This window comes from Hemitrygon akajei, chromosome 6, assembly GCF_048418815.1.
Source record: "Hemitrygon akajei chromosome 6, sHemAka1.3, whole genome shotgun sequence".
NCBI classification, from domain to species: Eukaryota; Metazoa; Chordata; class Chondrichthyes; order Myliobatiformes; family Dasyatidae; genus Hemitrygon; species Hemitrygon akajei.
Window position 1 is genome coordinate 133,038,970 of NC_133129.1, and position 22,269 is coordinate 133,061,238.

Here is a 22,269-nt window from a genome sequence, read left to right on the forward strand (position 1 = left end):
AGCTGAATCAGCCTTATAAAAGTAGTTAAATAAGCTTTCTATTTATATGAAGTAAACAGAAGGTACTAACTCAACACTAGCCCTTGGTTTGCTTGCTCCTTTGACACTGGAGTTTGTGTTTATTTGTCCATTTCTGTTTTTCTTACTCTAAATTTACATCCTTTCACCCCTTGCCACCGTGTTGGTCAATGATCCACGGGATAAAGAAATTGGATACAGTAATATAATGCCAAGCAGGAAAATTTATTTTCGACAATCCAACTTAAAACATTATTGTGGAATATTTTCTGAAAAGCCCTTTAATAGTTGTGTATTAAATTTCATCTAGTTCTAGTGCACAGTTAACTTTTCAATTAGGGGTTGGAAATTTTTAGTCATTATGCAAAGTTTAAAAAGTGAAAACTAGCATAAATTAATGTGGAAAGATAATAAGTTGACACACAATTAACAACTATTCAGTGAATTAAGGGAGCACTGTGAAGAAAAAATGCCACTGGTGTAGTTTCCCTGTCCCATGTGAGAAGTTCAATAGGGTGGCGGGAGAGGAGTCCCATCTTCCATTAGGTCCTGATTGTAGTTGGCAGCAAAACACGAAGCTACACACACTCCCTGGCACGTAAGGTCACCAACCGCTCAGGTAATGTGGAGCAGGGATGGGAACAGGTGGCTCCACTGGTCTAAGCTGGGTCGGTGACTGAGGGGACAAACTAATGGGGGGGGGGGGGGGAGTCACAGTGAGCAAGGGCATGTTGTGCAGTGCAGTACCCTGAAGAGACAATACAGGCACCCTGCTGATCTCCTTGGCCCTCCCAGCGACCTTTAGACCCAGGAAGCTCAGAATTTCAGTCACCACAACATCTCATTGATTCTATTATGGTTATTGGTTTGACTGAGTATACCCACAAGAAAATAAATCTCAGTACATATATGGTGACATATATGTACTTTGATAATAAAGTTATTTAGAAATTTGAATTTTGAGTCTCCGACTGTGTTGAATGACAAACATCGGAAAAAGCATCAATGTGATTAGAGTTCAGATGTGATGGCCATACAGTAAAACACCCCTGATAACTCAAGTAGCAGACATTGATTCAAGCCCCTCCTACAGCCTTACTAGACAAAGACATGAGGTAAAGAGAGGGAAGCTGTGGACATGCTCCATTTTTATTAAATTTGTTACCTTCGTTGTTTAAATTTACAGATGAAGAATAGTCATATTGCCAAGGCTGAGAAAGAACAACAGCATTCTCTTTAGTTGAAATATTTCTTTAAAGTAAATTCAGTATTCAATCTTGGAGTTTGGGATCACTGGAAATAAAACATGAATTTATGGGAAGCGTTTCTGTTTCTGTTTCTGGAATAATTTGTGTGCCATTTGCAAGACACTTTAGGAGCTATAAGGTTGTCTGACACCCTTATTCAGTTCTTTATTCTTCTATTTTACAATGGATACAAAAATGTCAGACTTATAATTTACACCACAAGATAATGATCAAAAGGGATATGCAGAAAATAACAATGAAATGGAGGGGAAATTCAGCATATTGACTTAAATCATTGTTTACTGTGGCACATTTCTACAACTGTCAAAGATCAATAAATTCACATCACCAGAAGTATACAGCGTTAATCAGGCTTAAACTTAAACTTTGGGATGGGGACGGGTGCAACAACGCATAGCCAACTGGATTAATATGTCCCATTCCTTGAGCACATTCAGATAGAGTCAATTCTTTTCCCAGCCTTTTTTTTGCAATAGCATTTATCTGATTGGAGCAAGTCTTTGCCACATGAACAGATCCTATAACCATGTCTATTCCCTTTCTGGTTTCAGCCTGTTGCTGGTTTCACAATATTACTGAATCTGTTTTTGTCAGCCTGTGAATTATCAGAAACCTCCATCAATTCAATCATCTACAACATGACCCAAAATGCAAATATACTGTGCATCTTCTCCTTCATATATCTTTCTGCACCCTTTACCACATCTTAGTTCTATTATTAGTACCTCCATCTCCTTGTTCACCTTCACCAACATCACCTGTCCAAGACACCAAATACCCTGTCCCACAATTCTTCAGGTCAGCTAACATTTATTTCTTGTGTGGAACTGTTCATGTGTAATTTCCTTAATCCTTGCAAATGAGTGTTTTCTTTTACAGTTACAATGCACAGTTGAATCTAGTTATCCTCAAACCTGCGGATCTGCTCAAGGTCATTTGGCACAATCAATTATGTGAAAGTGTCCTCAGTAAAGGGCTGTCCAGCCCTCTTCCTGTATATCATTATGCTCTGGTTCAGTGTTCTCTTCTACATCTGGCTGTGACTAGACGTTTTCCATGCTACTGTCTGAATTTCATAGGGAAACCAAGGCAGCAGGGACTTTGTATCTGCATGGTTAATGAAGATTATCAATAAAACACCAAATACAGCACAGAAAACCAGTAAGAGCAGCAGGTCACTGCGAGCCACTTGGCTGAGACTTCCTGAACTGGGACTTGTCAATTGTTCCCTTGCTTTCCAAGCTTTTAAGACTGATCTTCCCTGGGTTTCAGGGAAGGACTGGGTGTGCATGGAGCATGTGGTAGAAGTACAAGCATACTATGAGTTCTGTTCCCTTTCTTTCTCCCCAAAACTAGTAGTTAGAGCAGTAATGTTAAGAACATAGAATGTAACAGCACAGTACAGGCCCCTCGATCCATGATGTTGTGCCGACCTTATAGTCAACTCTAAGATCAACCTAACACTTGCCTCCTACATAGCCCTCAATTTTTCTACCACCTGTGTGCCTATCAAAGAACTTCTTAAATGCCCATAATGCATCTGCCTTTACCATCAGCCCTGGCAGGGTGTTCTATGCACCCACCACTCTCTGTGTAGAGTTTACCTCTGACATTCCTCCTAGACTTTCATTAAACCACCTTAAAATTATGCCCCCTTGTATTAGCTATTTCTGCCCATAGTGATAAAGCAAGGGCAGAGTTGCCACATTGCTCTGTTAGACAGTTCTGGGCATGCACAGGGGCTCATGGAAGACACCATTTTCAGACAATTGCTTTAAACAGATATAGATCCTTTTGTATCTGTCAGTTTTTTTCCCATCCCTATCTGTTTCAATAAGATCACCCCTTATCATTCCAAAATGAAAAGAGCACAGGTCTAAGCAATGAAATTTTGGATAAAATACATAATGCTGTCAAGAAGCAAAAGATAAAGAGGAGGGAAAATGTTGATAATCTTGGCAAAATCAGCAATACTCTTAAAATTCAACAGCACTCTGGAAATGATGAAGTATGACCAAGGTTAGAATAATTCATAAAAAACTGAGATTTCCTATAAAGATCATTACAGGATTTTGTGAAAACATCTGACTAACTTCTGTTCATTGTACGAATTTTTCTGATCACCATTTGCACTTCCTTCTGAGGTTAACTTGATCTGCTTTTATTTTTAATTTAATGCAATTCAGGTCTAATCTATGGTGGCTTTGTAGTGTTCAGTAGTTCGATGTTAGACTGACCAGGTGGTGCTGTGTTTTCCAGCAGTGAACCAGCCAGTTTTACAACCAGCCTTCAACAATTCTTACAAAGGGTCAAAAGCCTGAAAAAAATTAACCCACCATTTCCCCTATCTCTCGCTACCTGACCCATTGAGTCTTAAAAGTACCTGCTATTTATTATTCAGGTGTTTTTGCCTACTTTTTAATCTTGCTCAATGTGAATTCAATTTCACAGAGAGTAAATAATAATCTATCATTTGATCAGCAGCATAATTACTATATTGTTTGGCAGAGATCATCCTGCCTAACGCCCTAGTGATGATAAAATGCCCTTGAAGTATCACTGAGAAACATTCTCTTGGCAACCAGCCTAGTTGTGGTGCGGGCAACTAATGGTTGTGGTCCAGGTTTGACAGGTAGGCACTGTGACTACAATGAGTCTCCCTGATACTTGCCACAGGGGAAGTCATCACTAGGTTTCACATAGACTCCTTATAAGGGTAATATCCCCACTTGCTTGGGAATCCAAGGCCCAAGACCACGTAAAACGGAGAAGGAGCTGTCAAAATAGCTTTAAGAATCAGAAGCATTAAAAAATCAGTGCATACAGCAGGGGAGGAGCACTGACTCCCAGTCCAGTTAGTCGCTTACCTAATTGTGTGCCTCCTTTCAGTTCCACATTGGTTCTTATTATGCCTCAAATTCACATTACTGGAGGGGAAGCAAATCAACCACAATGCCCACAAATTGCCCAACACGAAGAGGAGCAGGAGATAAAGCTGCAGCACAATAGCAACCATACGGCTACTGCCCAACTGGAGAATTAATTATCTCTCAGCTCTATAACTATGTGAAAACATTAGCAACTTCTGTTCTGTATGATAGTCTTCATTTTTTTTTGTTATAGACTTCCTTCATGTATCAGCTGAACACCAATGTCACGAATACATCTGATTAGCAAAAACCATAGAAATCTTCAGCATTGATCTTCACAACTCAAATCAATGCACTGGATGTGCTGTACGTCCACTATCATCATTCTTCCTCTTCTCTCTGGTACTAAACTACTGATCCACCAAGTGTTGAAATTACTCACAAATTAGATTACTAATTAGATTCTCTTAAACGATTGAGATTCTGGAACTGACCATTCTGTAAGGATTAAGACACTTCCTAGAGTTGATAGCACTCCAGCATTTCAATTGGAAATCCTTTTAAATAGGTAGAGAAAGACTAGCAAATTGACTGTGAACTGCAGGTATCCGAAAGATGGGTACCCATATAATTGATATAGGAAGCCTCCAATAGTGGGAGCCATTGAACGGATGAGAGAGTGTACGGACATATTCAACCCAAGCATCGCACCTACAGAAAGACAAATTCACAATCAAATAATGAACACAGAAAAATGAAGAGTTCAACAGAAGTAATCCATAAAGTCAAAATCTATCTATACATTGACATGAATTAATAATCTAAGGTCCTTTATAAAAAGTTTAACCCCATATAGTTCAACCAGATCAACTTTCCAGAAGCACAAGAACAAGTCCTCCTACCTATTTCTAAATTTCCTGACATCACAGTAACTAAGCTTGGCCATTCGTCAAAATCTCTCACTGGTACAGAAACCTAGCTCAGTCTATGTAGTTCAATACCATCAGCAGCAATAACTCAACATCTACTGCCCATATTTCTTTGTTAGTACAGTACAACCTGTCTTCTGTAGGCCATCTCTCCAAAGGACATGGGTTTGGACAGCCGTAACAACAGCTCAACGTCCTCAGCCTTTACAACACACCAGATGGCTGTTATTCAGACAAAAGTAACTTTGTTTAAACCTTGGAACTTAACCCTTCCTATGAGCTAGTTCATCCCAACTTAGGGTTAAACCCATTCTTTCCTTTCAATTACAACTGGGTCAATGGCATCCTAATTAAAATTTATTTCTATTGAATGATATCGGTCATCTCTGAAGAAGAACAGGGCAACTCTCTCTGAACTTCAACAATGTATAAACTGGAGAAAAATCAGGCGGGGATTTTGAGGTGAAGTTATATTTATAGCTTTATAAAATACTAGTTAGGCCACATCTGGAGTATTGCATACAGTTCTGGTTTCACCACTATAGGAAGGATGTTGAGGCTTTGGAGAGGGTGCAGAAGAGGTTCACCAGGATGCTGCCTGGTTTAGAGGGCTTGTGCTATCTTGAGAAGTTAGACAAACTTAGTTTGTTTTATCTGGAGCAGCAAAATAGGAGGTTTATAAGATTATGAGAGGCATAGATAGAGTAGACAGACAGTATCTTTTTCCCAGAGGGCATGAATTTAAGCTGAGGGGGGTAATTTCAAAGGAGATGTGAGGGGCAAATTTTGTGTATATACAGAGATCTGTGGGTGTCTAGAATGCGCTGCTTGGTGTGGTGGTAGAAACAGATACATTAAAGACGTTTATGGGATGTTTAGTTAGACACATGAATGTGAGGAAAATGGAAGGATATGAATATCGTGTAGGTGGAGGGGATTAGTTTAGTTGACCATTTGATAATTAATTGAATTGGTCTGGCAAAACATTGTGGGCCAAAGGGCCTGTTCCTGTGTTGTCCTGATGTGCATGATGATATCTCAAGAGACCACACTGGCGCAAAAGACACTGGATCTTAAACAGGAATGGAGAAGTACCAGACAGGGGTGTGGTGAACCAAAAGCTGTTTTAAAAAAGTTTTATTTACAAGATAATATGCGAAAGCTTTATGATGCATTCATGTGGGCTGCAGATAAAATGGCTGAAACTTGTCAAGGCAAGATGACTAAGAGAATACTGAAGGCTGAATTTTGATGTGATTAAAATCTTGAGAGTTGCAGCCTCAGGAAAAGAGACTGGCTGCCGTCTGAACCTCATTCAAGGGCCTATTTATCATGTACGGGACAAGGCAAATAGTCTTGGCAAACTCTTTCACTGAGGGAGGAGGGCGGTGAGGGGATTTTGTAAGAGCAGTTGATTTTGACCTTTCCTAATACATGAGCAAGACCCGATGAGTAATGATGTGGAGCAAAATTATGGATCTATGCATCTTGAAAGAGGACATTCAGGCTGTTAAACCAGTGCACTGTATCAATTATAGCATCACAGATATAATACAGCACGGAAACACTTTGCCCATGGCGTCAACCAAACTAATCCCATTTCCTTATATTTGTCTCACATTCCTCTAAAACCCCCATATTTGTTCTCTGAAAGAACTCATTAGTGTCACTACCATGATATTTTTCTTAAAACCCTGCATATTCTTCCTTTTCATATATTTTTCTAACTCAGTTCTGAAATTTTTTTACCTCCGTATATCAAGGGAGCTCAGGGCAAACGGAAGAATATCACCATCTCTATCAGTTAATTTAGTAAGGGGTCTGAGGAATTTAACATTGCACCTCTACTTTGACAAGCTCTCATAAATCACTGCACATTGCAATTGCAATGTGTCATGAGCAAGGATAAGGATTTAAAAGGAGAAGTTCAATGGCAGTAAAAGTTAATAATTACAGTGTTTTTTTTTCACTTACCAGTGTCTGCGGGAGGAACAATTTTGGTTAAGATACTATTTGTGGTCAGGTAGAATCCAGAGATTCCAAAGGACATGGGAATGCATACTAGGTAGAAATGGAAGATGTTGCTTATCAATGCCTAAGGAAAATAGATGGAAACGATTAATCTTAGAACAGGGAGAAATAAAACCAAAGAAATAGCATTATAAAAACATATTTGATTACCAATCACCTGCCAGCTCTTGCTCCATCCTTCCATCCCCCACCCTTTCTTATCGGATTCTCCTCTCTTCCTTTCCATGAAGGATCTCAAACTGAAATGTCAACTGTTTCCCTCAATTGATGCTGCCTGACCCGCTGAGTTCCTCAAACATTTTGTGTGTAGTGAGAAGAAATCCCTGATGTCTTTTTCAGCTGTAAGTGATCATCACAGGCTTTTGGCATGAAAACCAAAAACCACCAACGAAGCAATCAAAGGACTTCAAAGGCATCCGGTCTCAGTGCACTTCCACTTCCTTATTTGTAGCCTTCCGGAACTGTGAAAGCAATTCAGGCCCTCTGCTTTCAATCCACCTTGAGCATGTTTAAAGATTGACAAAATCCTTGACCTTTGAGCCTATGACCCCTCCCTCACATGAGCCTCAGGCTATGAGCTACATCCTGCTGCTAAAGCCACAGACATAAGCACAGCTGCCACAGTCATGTCGTTTGGCTTGTGGGGGAGGAGGTTATTGAAATGATAGGCAAAAACTTTTATTCAAATCTCTGTTTTAACAACAGTTAGAATTTTTTACTCTCTATATTGCAAGATTCTGAGGATTCAAACCTTCCAGGGTTGACTTCAAATCTCCAAAAAGTGAAGGCTAATCTCAAAGACACTGCTTATGAGTAGCTTTTTAATTAAAAAAATCTGGTATGTAACTTTTTCTTTAATATCTGTGGCATCCTACTTAGAACATGTGTGCAGTGATTTAGTAACACAGCAGATGACTCACTAGTTGACTGAACTCTAAACTCTTGTGCACTCATTTTCTTATAGTGCTTGCTTTGAATACAAAGTTTGAAGAAGTCCATTCGGCATAATGGAAAGCAACTAGATCAGCACTTACCGTGGCTAAACCTACTAGAGAAATCACCAGGATGGACCAGGGAAGTAGGGTGTGTTCTCCTAGTCGCTTAGTCAGCCATCCAACTACCAGCCCTTGCATAATCTAGGGAAATATGAAAAAAACCAATAAATGACATCACTTTAACTTTGGCATATGTAACATACAAGGGGATTTTTCTATCAGCTCAGATTGAATCCAACCTGGACCCGTGGGATAAGTTTCCCCACTTTCATGTTATGAAAGCACTAGAGCAGGGGTTCTCTACCTTTTTTATTGCATGGATAAACTGAGGGGTTCATAGACCTCAGGTTGGGAACCTCTGCGCTAGAGGCAAAATTATTGTTACTGAGGTGCTTGACCTCAGGACTAACAGGACTCTGTGACTCAGTGTACCGTAGATAATATTAATTTCCTTTTTGATATCATGGGGTTTATTTAATTTATTTATTGAGATACAGCATGGAATTGGCTCTTCAAGCCACGCTGACAGCAACTGCTGATTAACCTAGCAACCTAGCTTAATCATGGGACAATTTACAATGACCAATTAACCTACTAACTGGTACATCTTTGGACAGTGGGAGGAAACCGGAGCACCCAGAGGAAACCTACGTGATCATGGAGAGAACGTACAAACTCCTTACAGGTAGCATTGGGAATTGTACCCAGGTTACTAGTACTGTAAAGCTTCGTGCTAACCACTATGCTACTGTGCCAACAGTTTTGACTACCGCTAATTTGAAGCAGTATGACTACAGTTTCTGCACTAGATATTTGTTACGGGCAATGTTGAAGGATGTGCAAACAAACCAGATGCCAGTTCTAACTGCACTATATTTGTTCACTACTGTATTGTCCAAAATGTTATATGGAAGTACACTGCCCAAGAAATATCTGTGGAACTGACTGTACTCAGAATTTATGAGACTGGCTGTACACGAAGCTGGTATTCACGTTTACTTGGACTCACAGGCTGCGCTGAAGGGTGTATGCTTCTGTGGTTCAATCATTTACTAATGACACAGTCAGTCTACTTGCTTCATTCACAAAACAGGGAGTTGGCTTCCTTTCTCATTCACCACTGCGTACTTCTTTTGTTTGGCGTCAATGAGCTCAAATTCTAGCTGAGCAAGGAAATATGAGACAGGTGCCTTCAGTGACCTCTTGTTACAGGGCCATGCACTTGCACAGTATGTGCAGGAACCAGCTTTCTTCAGACTAGCACAACACCTGCTGTGGGACTGGGATTGAGACAAAGTTCGGGAGATTCCATCTTGTAGTCAGGGGCTGCCATGAGTTAGAGTTCGAATCAGAAACAGTTTATCACTGACATAACATATTGTTGAGCAGCAGCAGTACAGCGCCAGACATGAAAATTACTGTGCAAAAATAAATAGTGCAAAGACAAATGATAAGACAGTATTCATGGAATCTTCAGAAATCTAATGGCAGGGGGAAGAAGTGGTTCCTAAAATGTTGAGAGTGGGTTTTCAGGTTCCTGTACCTCCTCCTTCCCGATGGTAGTAAAGAGGGCATGTCCTGGATTGATGGATGTCGTTTTTTTGAGGCACTGTCTTTTGAAGATGTCATTGATGGCAGGGAAGTATTGGGCCCTTCATGTAACTGGCTGAATCTACAACCCTCTGCAGCTGTTTGCAATTCTGTGCATACCAGGGTGTGATGCAACAGGTAAGAATGCTCTCCATTGTGTATCTGTAGAAGTTTGCAAGCCTTTGATGACACATCAGATTTCCTCAAACTCCTAACAAAGTAGAGCCACTGGTGTGTCTTCTTCACAATTGCATTAATATGCTGAGCCAATTTCAATGCAGCAAAGCAATAATTCAACTTACATTGCACATGTAATGGAAGGGAAACAAGCAACAGTTTATTTGGACTGTGCTCTTAGATTATGGGAAAAATCAAGAAGGATAATGACTTTTAATTGTTCAATGGAGCTTTTCTGGAAATTGTATCTGAGTCATAATATGAAATAAGTTACTTGCAATTGACTGAATGTACTATAAGAATAAGAGAAGTCTTTTGTTGGAAGTACAAACTCAATGAATGTTATTCTCGGAAGCTTTGGAAGAAAGCATTGAAAATTCCCAAACACAGTTCCCACAGGCTCTATAGGAGTTCCTCAGCAGTGGGCTGAACATGTACAAAAAAAGTGCTTGAAATCAGAAATGAAAACCAGGCTATGTGCAGTTTAACCAGTCGCCTCTTTTGTCTGCTGTTGTCATGCACATAGCATGTCCTGTTCATTTGCCTTGCAGGAATCTGAGATGATTATCATTAGACAAAAGAGGAAGGAAGCAGTTTGAAATGACTGTGAAAAGCAACTACGCTATGAAACAGGTAGAACTATCCTAATGTTGGAATTTCCAATGACTACAGAATATACAAGAGGTCCACCAACACCAAAAGTAAGCCGGCTAGTGGTGTAGTGGCAATTGCACCAGAATTCTGAGGCAAGTGGGCTTGGATTTGAATCCAGCTGGCTCCTCGCGGGCTGTCCATCCGTGCTGGGCTGAGCGGCGAGCTAGCAACTCAGCCTTGTAAAAAACAGACAAATACTAAAGAAACAGCAAGGCTGCCACTTGATGTGCTACCAAGTGTGGAGAGGAACAATAACCACCAGCACCCAACACCAAATAGAAAATCACCTTATCTTGAAAATAAATTATTGTTCCTTTACAATTATGCTGTCAAAATCCTAGATTAGATTCCCTAGTGCAGCAAATACCTGCAGATTAGTAACTGGAATAGCGGGAGTAGCAGCTCATCACCATGCAAAATCTTCTCGTGATAATTAGGGACGGTGATCTGGGTGAGTACCAGTTGGCTAGGTATGACCTCTGGAAAGCCATCTCGCATGTGAAGTGGCAATTCTGGACCAAACGTGGACCACAGAAGGATGCTATCACCTTCTACAACAAGGCTTTGCTCCCAGATGAGTTCAACACCTTTTTATTCTCTCTTTGACCATCAATACATGGAGGCACCTTTATGAACTCCCACAACCCCTGAGAAAGCTGTGATGTTGTTCTCTGAGGCCAACATGAAAGCATCGTTCAGGAGGGTAAACCCATGGAAAGCATATGACACAGACAGTGTACCTTGCCAGGTACTAAAGACCTGTGCTGATCAATTGTCTGGGGTATTCACTGATATCTTTAACCTCTCACTTGGGCAGTCTGAGGTACCCACCTACTTTAAACAGGCTTCAATCATGCCCAATAAGAACGTGGCAAACTGCCTCATGACTATAGTCCAGTAGCACTTAAGTCCCACTGTGATGAAGTGCATTGACATATTGGTCATGTCCTGTTTACTGTTACAATAGGTCAACAACAGATGCCATTTCACTGGTTCTTCACTCAATTTTGGAAGATCTGGACAATGAAGGTACATACACCAGGAAGTTCTTTATTGACTACAGCTTAGCATTCAACACTATTATCCCTTTGAGACTAATTACTAAGCTCCCAGACCTAGGCCTTGATACCTCCCTGTACAACTGGATTCTTGATTTCCTCACTTGCAGACCTAGTCAGTATGAATGGGCAACAACATCTCCTCAACAATCACCACCAGCACAAGGCTGCTCGACTCACTTTATATCTATGATTGCTTGATAAGTAGAACTCCAATGCCACATGTAAGTTTGCTGATGACATCACTGTCATTGGCCGAATCAAAGCTGGTGATGAATTGGCATGTAGGAAGGAGACTGAAAATCTGGTCGAATGGTGCCACAACAACAACAACTTCTCACTCAATGTCAGCAAAACCAAAGGGCTGAATTTTCACTCAGGAGGAAGAAGCCAGAGGTCCATGAGCCAGTCCTCATTAGGGCACCATATCAGAGGATCAGTCCAGGGACCAGCATGGAAGTGCCATCACAAAGTCTTTCTTAGAAGCTTGTGTACTTTTGGCATGTCATCTAAAACTTTGATAAACTTCTTAAGATGTACAGTGGAGAATATCCTGACTGGTTGCATAACAGCCTGGTATGGAAACAGCAATGGAAATATCGACAAAAAGTGGGGATACAGCCTAGTCCATCACAGGCAAAGTCCTCTCCATCACTGGCACATCTACAAGGAGCGCTGACATAAGAAATCAGCATCCATCATCAAGGGTCCCCACCATCCAGGCCATACTCTCTTCTCACTGCTGAGGTACAGAAACAGCAGGTTTCATCCCACCAGATTCAGAAACACTTATTGCCCTAAACCATCAGGTTTCTGAACCAATGTGGATAACTTTATTCACCTCAGTGCTAAGCTGACTCCACAATCGATCAAGGACTCTACAACTCATTTCTACAGTATTATTTATTTACTTTTTTATTACTAGTTCATTTTGTCTTCTTCGGCACATTGGATGTTTGTCAGTCTTTGTTTATGTATAGTTTTCATAAATCCTGTTGTATTTCTTTTTTCCCTGTAAATGCCTTCTAGAAAATAAATCTCAAGGGAGCATATGGTGTAAACATAGATAATAAATTTACTTTGAACTTGGAAAACATATAAAAACTGATTAATTATGCTTCATCAACCATCATTACATTGCAAGCTCAAATAGGAAAGGATACTTCGCTTTTTCTCATCTATATAGGTGTAATGGCTTCTCTGTAATGTTCACTGCCGAGTTAACGGTTTCTCTGGAGCAGCAATGTTTGGGTCATGGCTGGAGATAACAGGCCTGTAGTATGCATGTTAGCAAAATGAATATTGTTTTGTCTTGTGTATCTGGAGGATGTTTTCTTCGCGGTCTTTTGTTGAGAAGAGAGGAAGAGGGAGGACGTGTGTGATGAGAGCTGGCAGACCACTGGACAGAGTGGACTGGGATCTGAGGGTCTGAAGGTTGGTAACCCTCGGAGGAGACCAATGGTGGAAGAATGACTACTGACTGAGCTCCAACGTGACTTTGACTTGACTTGGGCCCTTTTTTATATTCATTACTAACCCTACATTCAGATTAATATTCATAAAGTTCAATCATTTAATTACATATGGTGTACTGTCTGATATTTTGTGTTGTGGGTTTGCAACTGGGGGTACATTACACAACATCCACACAAACGTTTGGCAGGGCCGAAGGCTGCTCCCCTAGACGAACACGAGCTGGGCGAGCCTGAGGGTTACAAAGTTAAAATAATGAGAATGGGGTGCACAGGAAGGGGTAGCAGCTCTGATGAAGGGACTTGCAATGTCCATTCTGGGGCAGTTTACTCACCCTTGGTTCCCACTGGATACTCATCTCATCTGTGGCTCCAAGTAGCTGTTTGCATGCGACAACTGCCACACCCAGTACACAGCTTCAACAGGCAGGTCTCAAACCCTGGTGAGAAAGGGATATGTCTAACCTAGCATGCAAAGTCAGCTCCAGCAGACCGGGTGAATGAAATCAACAGTGAGGTCCAATGGCCAGGAAGGAGGTTCTGTAATGAAGCTTCATTTAGAGTGAAGGGTGTGACAGGCACAGAAGTCATGATCATCCACTGCAACTGAAGAAGACCCCTGTTGTGATGGCTACTCGTACTGCTGAACCCAGACTTCTCAGGTTGAGAGAGTGGATAACTGGATAACTGATCCAGTGCAAGAGATTTTTCACCTTAAAAACTCTCCTGCATAGGTTGCTGTTTTATCATCAGATACAATGGACAACCAACCGAAGAGATGATAGTAAAGGCTCTAATATGTTACTTTGAGGTATTACTTATTTACCTGCTTAATAAGTGTAAAGGTTTATACATTGTTGAGTTCTGGCAGCACTCATTGGGTTGGGTTGAATTGCCAGACTTCAAATACAGTATTTCAGGAATTACGGACAAAATGGCACCTCACTGTCAGTGTGCTCTACTGGTACACTCTGTACAGAGTGGTCTCCTTAAAAAAAATTACTCTGCTTTAGTGCAATGTTTTTGATTACCCAAGATGTTTCTGCATGTTTTTGATGAACTTGGCTCTTTCTGCTGTCTGTAAATCGACAGAATGATTTGAGGTGAGAAGAGCTGCCAAATGTAAGTTCAGGGACCTGCCATCAGAGGCACCCGGATTGACTGCCTCACAAGGTAATATCAGAGGAATTTGAAAACTATTAAAAAGCCTCATAGATTTCACAGCTGAGAAGTCTTGACCCAGCCTTGCTAGCTGTGAAATGCTACAATTGCGCTTTTCAAGGATGGGGTCTCCGCACCAAGGCACCTATGAAACCACTGAAAGCATGGCACTGGACCATGTATATGCCGAACTGTGTGTGGCCAGTGTAAAAGGTAAGATGGTCAATAGCATATCTGCAGTGATGAATAAATCTAGAGCGAGCAAGAGGCTGAAAAGAGAGGTCCAGATGGATCAAATATTCTGAAGATGGGAGAAAGGGCCTTCAGTCTTGGGAGGGGGAGGTGGTGGTGGTGGTGACAGATATACAAATTAAAGACAGGAGAACAACACGCAGACCCTCATGCCTGCTCTGTCATTTAATATGATCAGAGCTGACTGTAATCTCCATTCTACAATCTTATCTACTTACAGTAAGTTTTTAACAATCCAACCATTGTTTATCGAATATCTATCCACCTGTCCTTTAAAAATATCCACAAACTTTTTCGACACACCTCTGAGAATGTGAGTTCACAAATGATAAAATACCTCTTTTCTGTCTTAAATGAGCAACTCCTTATTTTTAAACAGTGCATTCAGTTCCCTGACAATAAACAATACATTCCAATTGTTTCTCAAATGACTTTGGTATTTGAGAACCATGCACTAAATCTACACAAATGAACACTGACTGTAAATTCACCGATGACAACTGTTGTTGGCAGAATCCCAGATAATGACAAGGTGGTGTACCTTCCGCCTTGCAAGGGTTCACCCTCTTTAAAGACAGCCTAACATTGGCTTCTGAGACAGAGATTACAGGGTCATTGGGTGCAGCAAGGATCTTCACAGCTGTAGTTATATTCTCCCTTTCAAAGCGGGCATAGAAGGCATTGAGTTCATCTGGTAGTGAAGCATCACTGCCATTCATGCTATTTGGCTTCGCTTTGTAAGAAGTAATGTCCTGCAAACCCTGCCAGAGTTGTTGTACACCCGAGGTCGCCTCCAACCTCATTTGAAGTTGTCTCTTTACCCTCTGCAAAGCATACCTGGTTTTCTGATACAGGCCTGGGTTGCCAGACTTGAATACCACAGATCTAGTCTTCAGCAGACGATGTACCTCCTGGTTCATCCATGGCTTTTGGTTTGGGAATGTACAGTAAGTCTTTATGGGCACCCACTCATCCACTGAGGTTTTAATGAAGTCGGTAGCAACTACTGCATACTCATCCAGGATTGAAGATGAATCCCTGAATACAGTTTAATCCACCAATTAAAACCAGTCCTGTAAGCACTCCCGTGCTTCCTTTGTCCATACCTTCTTGGTCCTCACTGCTGGTGCTGCAGTCTTCAGTCTCTGCTGAAGTCAACCAGGTGATCAGACTTCCCGAAGTGAGGGCATGGAATAGCACGGTAGGCATTCTGGACGGTGGACTAACAGTGGTCCAGTGTGTTGTTTCCTCTGGTATTGCAAGTGATCCGTTGATGGTAATTGCTTAGTGATTTTTCAGACTGGCCTGGTTAAAATCTCCCCAAAACAATGGTGAAAGCGTTAGAGTGTGCTGTTTTGTGCATGTTGATCCCATTGCTCAGATCATCTAAAGCCTGATTGACATTGGCCTGAGGTGGAATGTATACTGCTGTCAAAATGATCCCGGAAATCTCCCTTGGTAGGTAAAAAGGATGGCACTTAACTGCTAGATATTTCAGGTCTGGTGAGCAGAATTGGGGCAGCACTGATATACTTGTGCACCAAGAAGAGTTGATCATGAGGCATACTCCTCCCCCTCTGCTTTTGAGAGACTCTTTAGATCTATCCTGACAGTGTATAGTAAACCTGTTGATCAGAATCGCTACATCTGGTATGGAAGGGGTTATCCAGGATTCCGTGAAACAAAGGACACACGCAGTCCTAATGTCCCTCTGATTCAGCACCCTGGCTCTGAGATCATCGATTTGATTCACCAGAGACTGCACATTTGCCAGTAAGATAGTCGGTATTGGGAGTTTAAAACCCCACTTCCTTAAACACCTTGTATAGCTGATCTGCAGCCTGCGTGGAATCCTACTAGTAGGAATCCGTCCCCAATCGGCACTTTCTCCATGTAACAGCAAACAAAATAGTGCTCATTTCTTGAGGAACAGGATTGAAATGAAGGAAACCTCTGTTAAATGGTTAAGCTATGTAACAAATCAGATTGTGAACAGATTGGTCCCTTTACCCTTGAGAGGTGATACACCTTGAGAGATGACCAGAAACAGGGGCTATAAATCAAATATAGATACTCATACATAAGGGCTTCAAAGGAAACTTTTTTGCCCAAAGATAAGCACCAGGCATAGTTGGATAGAAATAAATGAGGTAGAAAGTATTAAATTATATAAAAAGTTTAGACGGAAAAGAGTCAGAGGTGGTTTCAGCAGAAGATAAATTGCTATAAAATGCATAAAGCGCAATAGGAACTGAGTGTTGAATGGAATAATTGTGCAAAATACAATGTCCAATTCTCTGCAATTCACATTGAGCAAAGGCTCATAAACATCAATAAGATAAATGACAGTTTGCTTTTCCAGTGGGTGCAGGCTGAGGAAATAATGTTTTATTTTATGGAGAGATTCGGCACAGAACAGGCCCTTCTGGCCCAACGAGCCACACCACCCAGCAACCCACCTATTTAACCTTAACCTAATCACAGGACGATTTACAATAAACAATTAACCTACTAACCAGTACATTTTTGGACTGTGGGAGGAAACCAGAGCTCCTAGAAGAAACCCACATGTTCACAGGGAGAATGTACAGTGTTGGAATTGAACTCTGAGTCCCCAAGCTGTAACTGCGTCACACTAACCACTACATTACTGTATTGGCCAGGATTTTGTGGAAATACATGCTCTTCATTGATTGTCATATTTCACATCAACCCAAAGCCTCAGCTATTAATTGTGCAGCAATCCATCGGTCCATAAGTGTAGGCAGGGAATGCTAAACCAAAAATCTTCAAGTCTAGGTCAGAACAAGAGTTGGTAAAGAGAGGCATTTAATAAATAGTTGCAGAGATCAGTGTGCTAAGTTTATGAAGCAATGCAACAGTTAAGTGCAAGAAGCCACACATATTTGTGCAATTTATGCATTAATCAATCAGCTTGAAGTTCTAGCCTTATAGCCTCATAATTTGCCCTTCCCCAATTAAAAATTTTCCTGTCCTCGCTGATTCTATCCTTTTCCACGATAATGCTAAGGAGCAGGGAGCAGTGGTCGCTGTCCCCCAGATGCTCGCATACTGAGAGATCTGTGACCTGACCCGGTTCATTACCTAATACTAGATCTAGTATGGCATTCCCCCTAGTTGGCCTGTCAACATACTGTGACAGGAATCTGTCCTGAACACACTTAACAAACTCTGCCCAGTCTAAACCATTGGAACTAATCAGGTGCCAATCAATGTTAGGGAAGTTAGAGTCACCCATGATAACAACCCTGTAATTTTTGCACCTTCCCAAAATCTGCCTCCCAATCTGCTCCTCAATATCTCTGCTGCTACCAGGGGGCTTATAGAATACTCCCAATAGAGTAACTGCTCCCTTCCTGTTCCTGACTTCCATCCATACTGACTCAAAAGAAGATCCTGCTATATTACCCACTCTCTGTAGTTGTAATAGTATTCCTGCCCAGTAATGCCACCCCTCCTCCCCTTCCCCCCCCTCTCTATCCCTTTTAAAGCACTGAAATCCAGGAATATTAAGAATCCATTCCTGCCCTGGTGCCAGCCAAGTCTCTGTAATGGCCACTATATCATAATTCCATGTATGTATCCAAGCTCTCAGTTCATCACCTTTGTTTCTGATACTTCTTGCATTGAAGTAACTTTTAGCCCTTCTACCTTTTTCCTCAAAGCCTCTTTATATGTTAGATCTGGCTTTACTCCATGCACTATACTTGCAGTTCTTGCATGACCTTTATTCTCCTCCACCTCACTATCTGCTCTAACACTCTGGTTCCCCTCCCCCTGCAAATCCAGTTTAACTTCCCTTCCCCCCCTCCCCCCCCCCGCCCCGGAGCAGCACTAGCAAACCTTCCGGCAAGGATATTAGTCCCCCTCCAGTTCAGGTGCAACCCATCCCATCGGAACAGGTCCCACCTTCCTTGAAACAAGGCCCAATTGTTCAGAAACATGAAGCCCTCCCTCCTGCACCAACTCCTTAGCCACGTATTTAGCTGCATTGTCTTCCTATTTCTAGCCTCACTAGCACGTGGCATGGGTAGCAATCCTGTCCTTCAACTTTGCACCTAACTCCCTAAACCCTCTTTGCAGGACCTCCTCCTTCTTCTTATCCACGTCATTGGTCCCTACATGGACCACGACATCTGGCTGCTCACCCTCCCTCTTGAGAATACGGAGAAATCGATCCAAGATACCGCAGACCCTGGCACCAGGGAGGTAACAACAGACCATCCAAGATTCTCAATCTCTCCCACAGAACCTCTTATCTGTCCCCCTAAGATGATAAGAGGCATTGATCACGTGGATAGTCAGAGGCTTTTTCCCAGGGATGAAATGGCTAACACAAGGGCACAGTTTTAAGGTGTGGAGGTAGGTACAGAGATGTCAGGGGTAAGTTGTTTTTTTTACGCAGAGAGTGGGGAGTGCATGGAATGGGTTGCTGGCGACGGTGGTGGAAGGGAATACAATAGGGCCTTTTAAGAGACTTTTGGATAGGTACACGGAGCTTAGAAAAATAGAGGGCTATGGGTAACCCTAGGTAATTTCTAAAGCAAGTACATATTCTCACAGCATTGTGGGCCGAAGGACCTGTATGTGCTGTAGGTTTTCTGTTTCTAAGCATATGGATGAAAGAAAAATGGAGGGCTATGTGGGAGGGAAGGGTTAGATTGATCTTGGGGTATGTTAAAGGGTCAGCACAACATTGTGGGCTAAAGGGCATGTACTACACTTTGTCACTGTCCCCAACCTTCTCTCTCCCCAACTTGACTCTATTTACCACTCATCTGCTCCTCACCTGGATCCACCCTATCACTTGACAGGTCTTGCTTTACCCCTCGCCTCCTACCTCCTTATACTGGCTACCTCCCCTCTAACCCTTACTATTGAGATGAAAGGTTTCAACCTAATATGCCAATTATGCATTTTACCCACAGAAGTAGCCTGACCATTTGAGTTCCTCCAGCAGTTTAATTCCAGATTCCAGTTTCTGTAGTCTCTTGTGTCTCCTTCTGATCATAATGCTGAGAAGGTAGAATTGAACCTCAAACACTAAGAAAAATATTTTTGGGGCATATTCTCAGGCCTATATACATTCCATTCAAACAAACTGCCGCAGGAAATCAGCAGGTTAGGCATGAAATGGATGGTCAACATTTCAGGTCAAGATCCTTCATCAGGATTTCATGTTCACTCCAGTTCCTCACACAGACGCTGCTTGTTTGCTGAGCTCCCTTAGCATTATATTTATTGCTCCAGATTCCAACATCTGTAGTATTTTATGTCTCCACATTATATTCAGCTTGAAACAGTTCTCTCAATAGCATGACTGGGTGCTTATCCTGGTGATGCTTGATCCTTTGCTGTTGAATGAATGGCATTTAAGATTGCTCTTTCCACTTCCTGATGCCTGCAGCAACTTTGAATGATCTGTCCACCAAACGTAATTGAAAGACCACAATTTAGGAATGGGACCAGCCCAGCTATATCCGTTGAACATGCAACAATAATTTGCATATAAATACATTTGCAGCAGGTGGTTTCTTTTCCCTTTGGGCACTTCTAAAGTCACATCTTTCCCACGGTTGCAATCTTAGTTATTTCATTGCTACCCAATTTGAATTCTTACTCAAATTTATAGGTGACAAAGCATTAACCATTGTGAAAGAGAAGCAATACAGGTATTTCAAGTTCAGTACAGTATCACAATTGGCAGTTAATGTATGAAAGAAATTGTATTAGAATTAAGCACGTAGCTAGTTTGGATTTTTGCAATTCAAAACTCCTTTGAAGATTTAATGCTACATGTTATCAAAAGTTCAAGAGAAAAATTGATGTTGAATAATCAGCTAACCAAGATATTCTGAACAGGAAAAATGTTTCTGTAAGAGTGGCACGGATATTAAAGAGATTTTATTACTTCAGTGAATAAATCACACTGCCAGGTCACCTGAATTAGCCAACAGCTTGGTTCTCTGGGGGAGAAATTCAGCCAAACCTTCCACTCCACTCGCTAAAAAAAAAAGTTCATGTGGAAACCATACAGAAGGTGTATGTGGTGTATGTATACCTATCTAGGATTGTATGCAAAGACCAACTAGATATCGGAAGGTTGTTGGAAAAAGTAGAGGTAATGACTAAAGAATCAGTCCATTTAGTGAAGGAAAATGAAATCCTGAAAACCCCACAACTGTGAAGCTGAGCATGTCAATGTTGTGGAGGATAGAGACAGGTTATTGAAAAAAAACAATGGTTTCCTCTAGATGTTCCGGTTTCCTCCCACAGTCCAAAGATGTACCAGTTGCTAGGTCATTGTAAATTGGCCCGTGATTAGCCTAAGGTTTATTCGAGGATTACTGGAAGGGGTGGGGGGGGGGGGTGCTCAAAAGGCCAGAAGGACCTTTTCTGCATTCTATCTCAATAAATAAACAGTTAAAGATACAGGTTTTTTAGGGGCTAAGAGCAACAATAGCAATGAATGAATTAGGACTTTTGTGACCCAAGGGTTGATTCAGTTACCTGGAATCCATACGGGTTTTAGATTTAGCATTTTGAAGAAACCACTGGTATGAGGGATGTCTATTTCTAACAGTTAGAAAATAAATCATCCTGTGTCCTCCATTGCTTCTCTCAAAGGACTAGCTGGATATCCTTCATTCTGCAAATTGTTAGAGGTCTCAGCAACCAGGCCCAGCTATTCTGGAATTCTTAACATAACCATTGTCCCGCTACTCCCCCCTCTGATCCCATCTCTCATCCGTGCCAGGTCTTTACCATTCCCTCCGACCTTCAACTCTCTGAGGCAGAGCGCGCTGTTCTCAGTAAGGGCCTCAGCTTTGTCCCCCTTCGCCTACACCTCAGCGAGTTCCGCGTACGCCATGACACTGAACTCTTCTTCTGCCGGCTCCGTCTCCGAGCTTACTTCTTTAACAAGGACTCTCCTACCCCCACCGATGACCCCATCTCGCGTCTTCAACCCTCCTCCTCTTCATGGACACCCCACTCTGGTCTTCTGCCTGCTCTGGATCTCGTTATTGCTAATTGCCGACGGGACATCAACCATCTCGACTTCACCACACCCTGTTCCAATTCCAACCTCACTCCTTCCGAACGCTCTGCTCTCCACTCCCTCCGCACCAATCCCAATCTCACTATAAAACCTGCTGATAAGGGGGAGCTGTTGTTGTCTGGCGTACTGACCTCTACCTGGCCGAGGCACAGCGACAACTCTCTGATACCTCCTCTTATTTACCCCTTGATCATGACCCCACTAAGGAGCACCAGGCCATTGTCTCCTATACCATCACCAACCTTATCAGCTCTGGAGATCTCCCCTGCATTGCCACCAACCTCATAGTTCCCACACCCCGCACTTCCCGTTTCTACCTCCTACCCAAGATCCACAAACCTGCCTGTCCAGGTAGACCTATTGTCTCAGCTTGCTCCTGCCCCACTGAACTCATTTCTGCATACCTTGACACTGTCTTATCCCCCCCCCCCCCCCATTCAATCTCTTCCCACCTATGTTCGAGACACTTCTCATGCTTTGAATTTTTTCAATGATTTTAAGTTCCCTGGCCCCCACCACCTTATTTTCACCATGGACGTCCAGTCCCTATATACCTCCATCCCCCACCAGGAAGATCTCGAAGCTCTTCACTTCTTTTTGGATTCCAGACCTAACCAATTACCCTCTACCATCACTCTCCTCCGTCTAGTGGAATTAGTTCTTACTCTCAATAATTTCTCCTTTGGCTCCTCCCACTTCCTCCAAACCAAGGG

At 42.0% G+C, this 22,269-nt stretch overlaps 1 protein-coding gene across 1 annotated transcript in view; it reads right to left on the minus strand.

The window, feature by feature from the left end:
- Positions 1-224: 224 nt before the first annotated feature.
- Positions 225-22,269, minus strand: part of slc67a1 (solute carrier family 67 member 1) — a 139,317-nt gene continuing 117,272 nt past the window's right edge. The window contains exons 8-10 of the mRNA XM_073049268.1: positions 8,151-8,252; positions 7,060-7,180; positions 225-4,867 (exon numbers count right to left, since the gene is read on the minus strand). Of these exons, the coding sequence (XP_072905369.1) occupies positions 4,701-4,867; positions 7,060-7,180; positions 8,151-8,252 (390 nt within the window). The 3' untranslated portion in view covers positions 225-4,700. The remainder of the gene's footprint in view (positions 4,868-7,059; positions 7,181-8,150; positions 8,253-22,269) is intronic.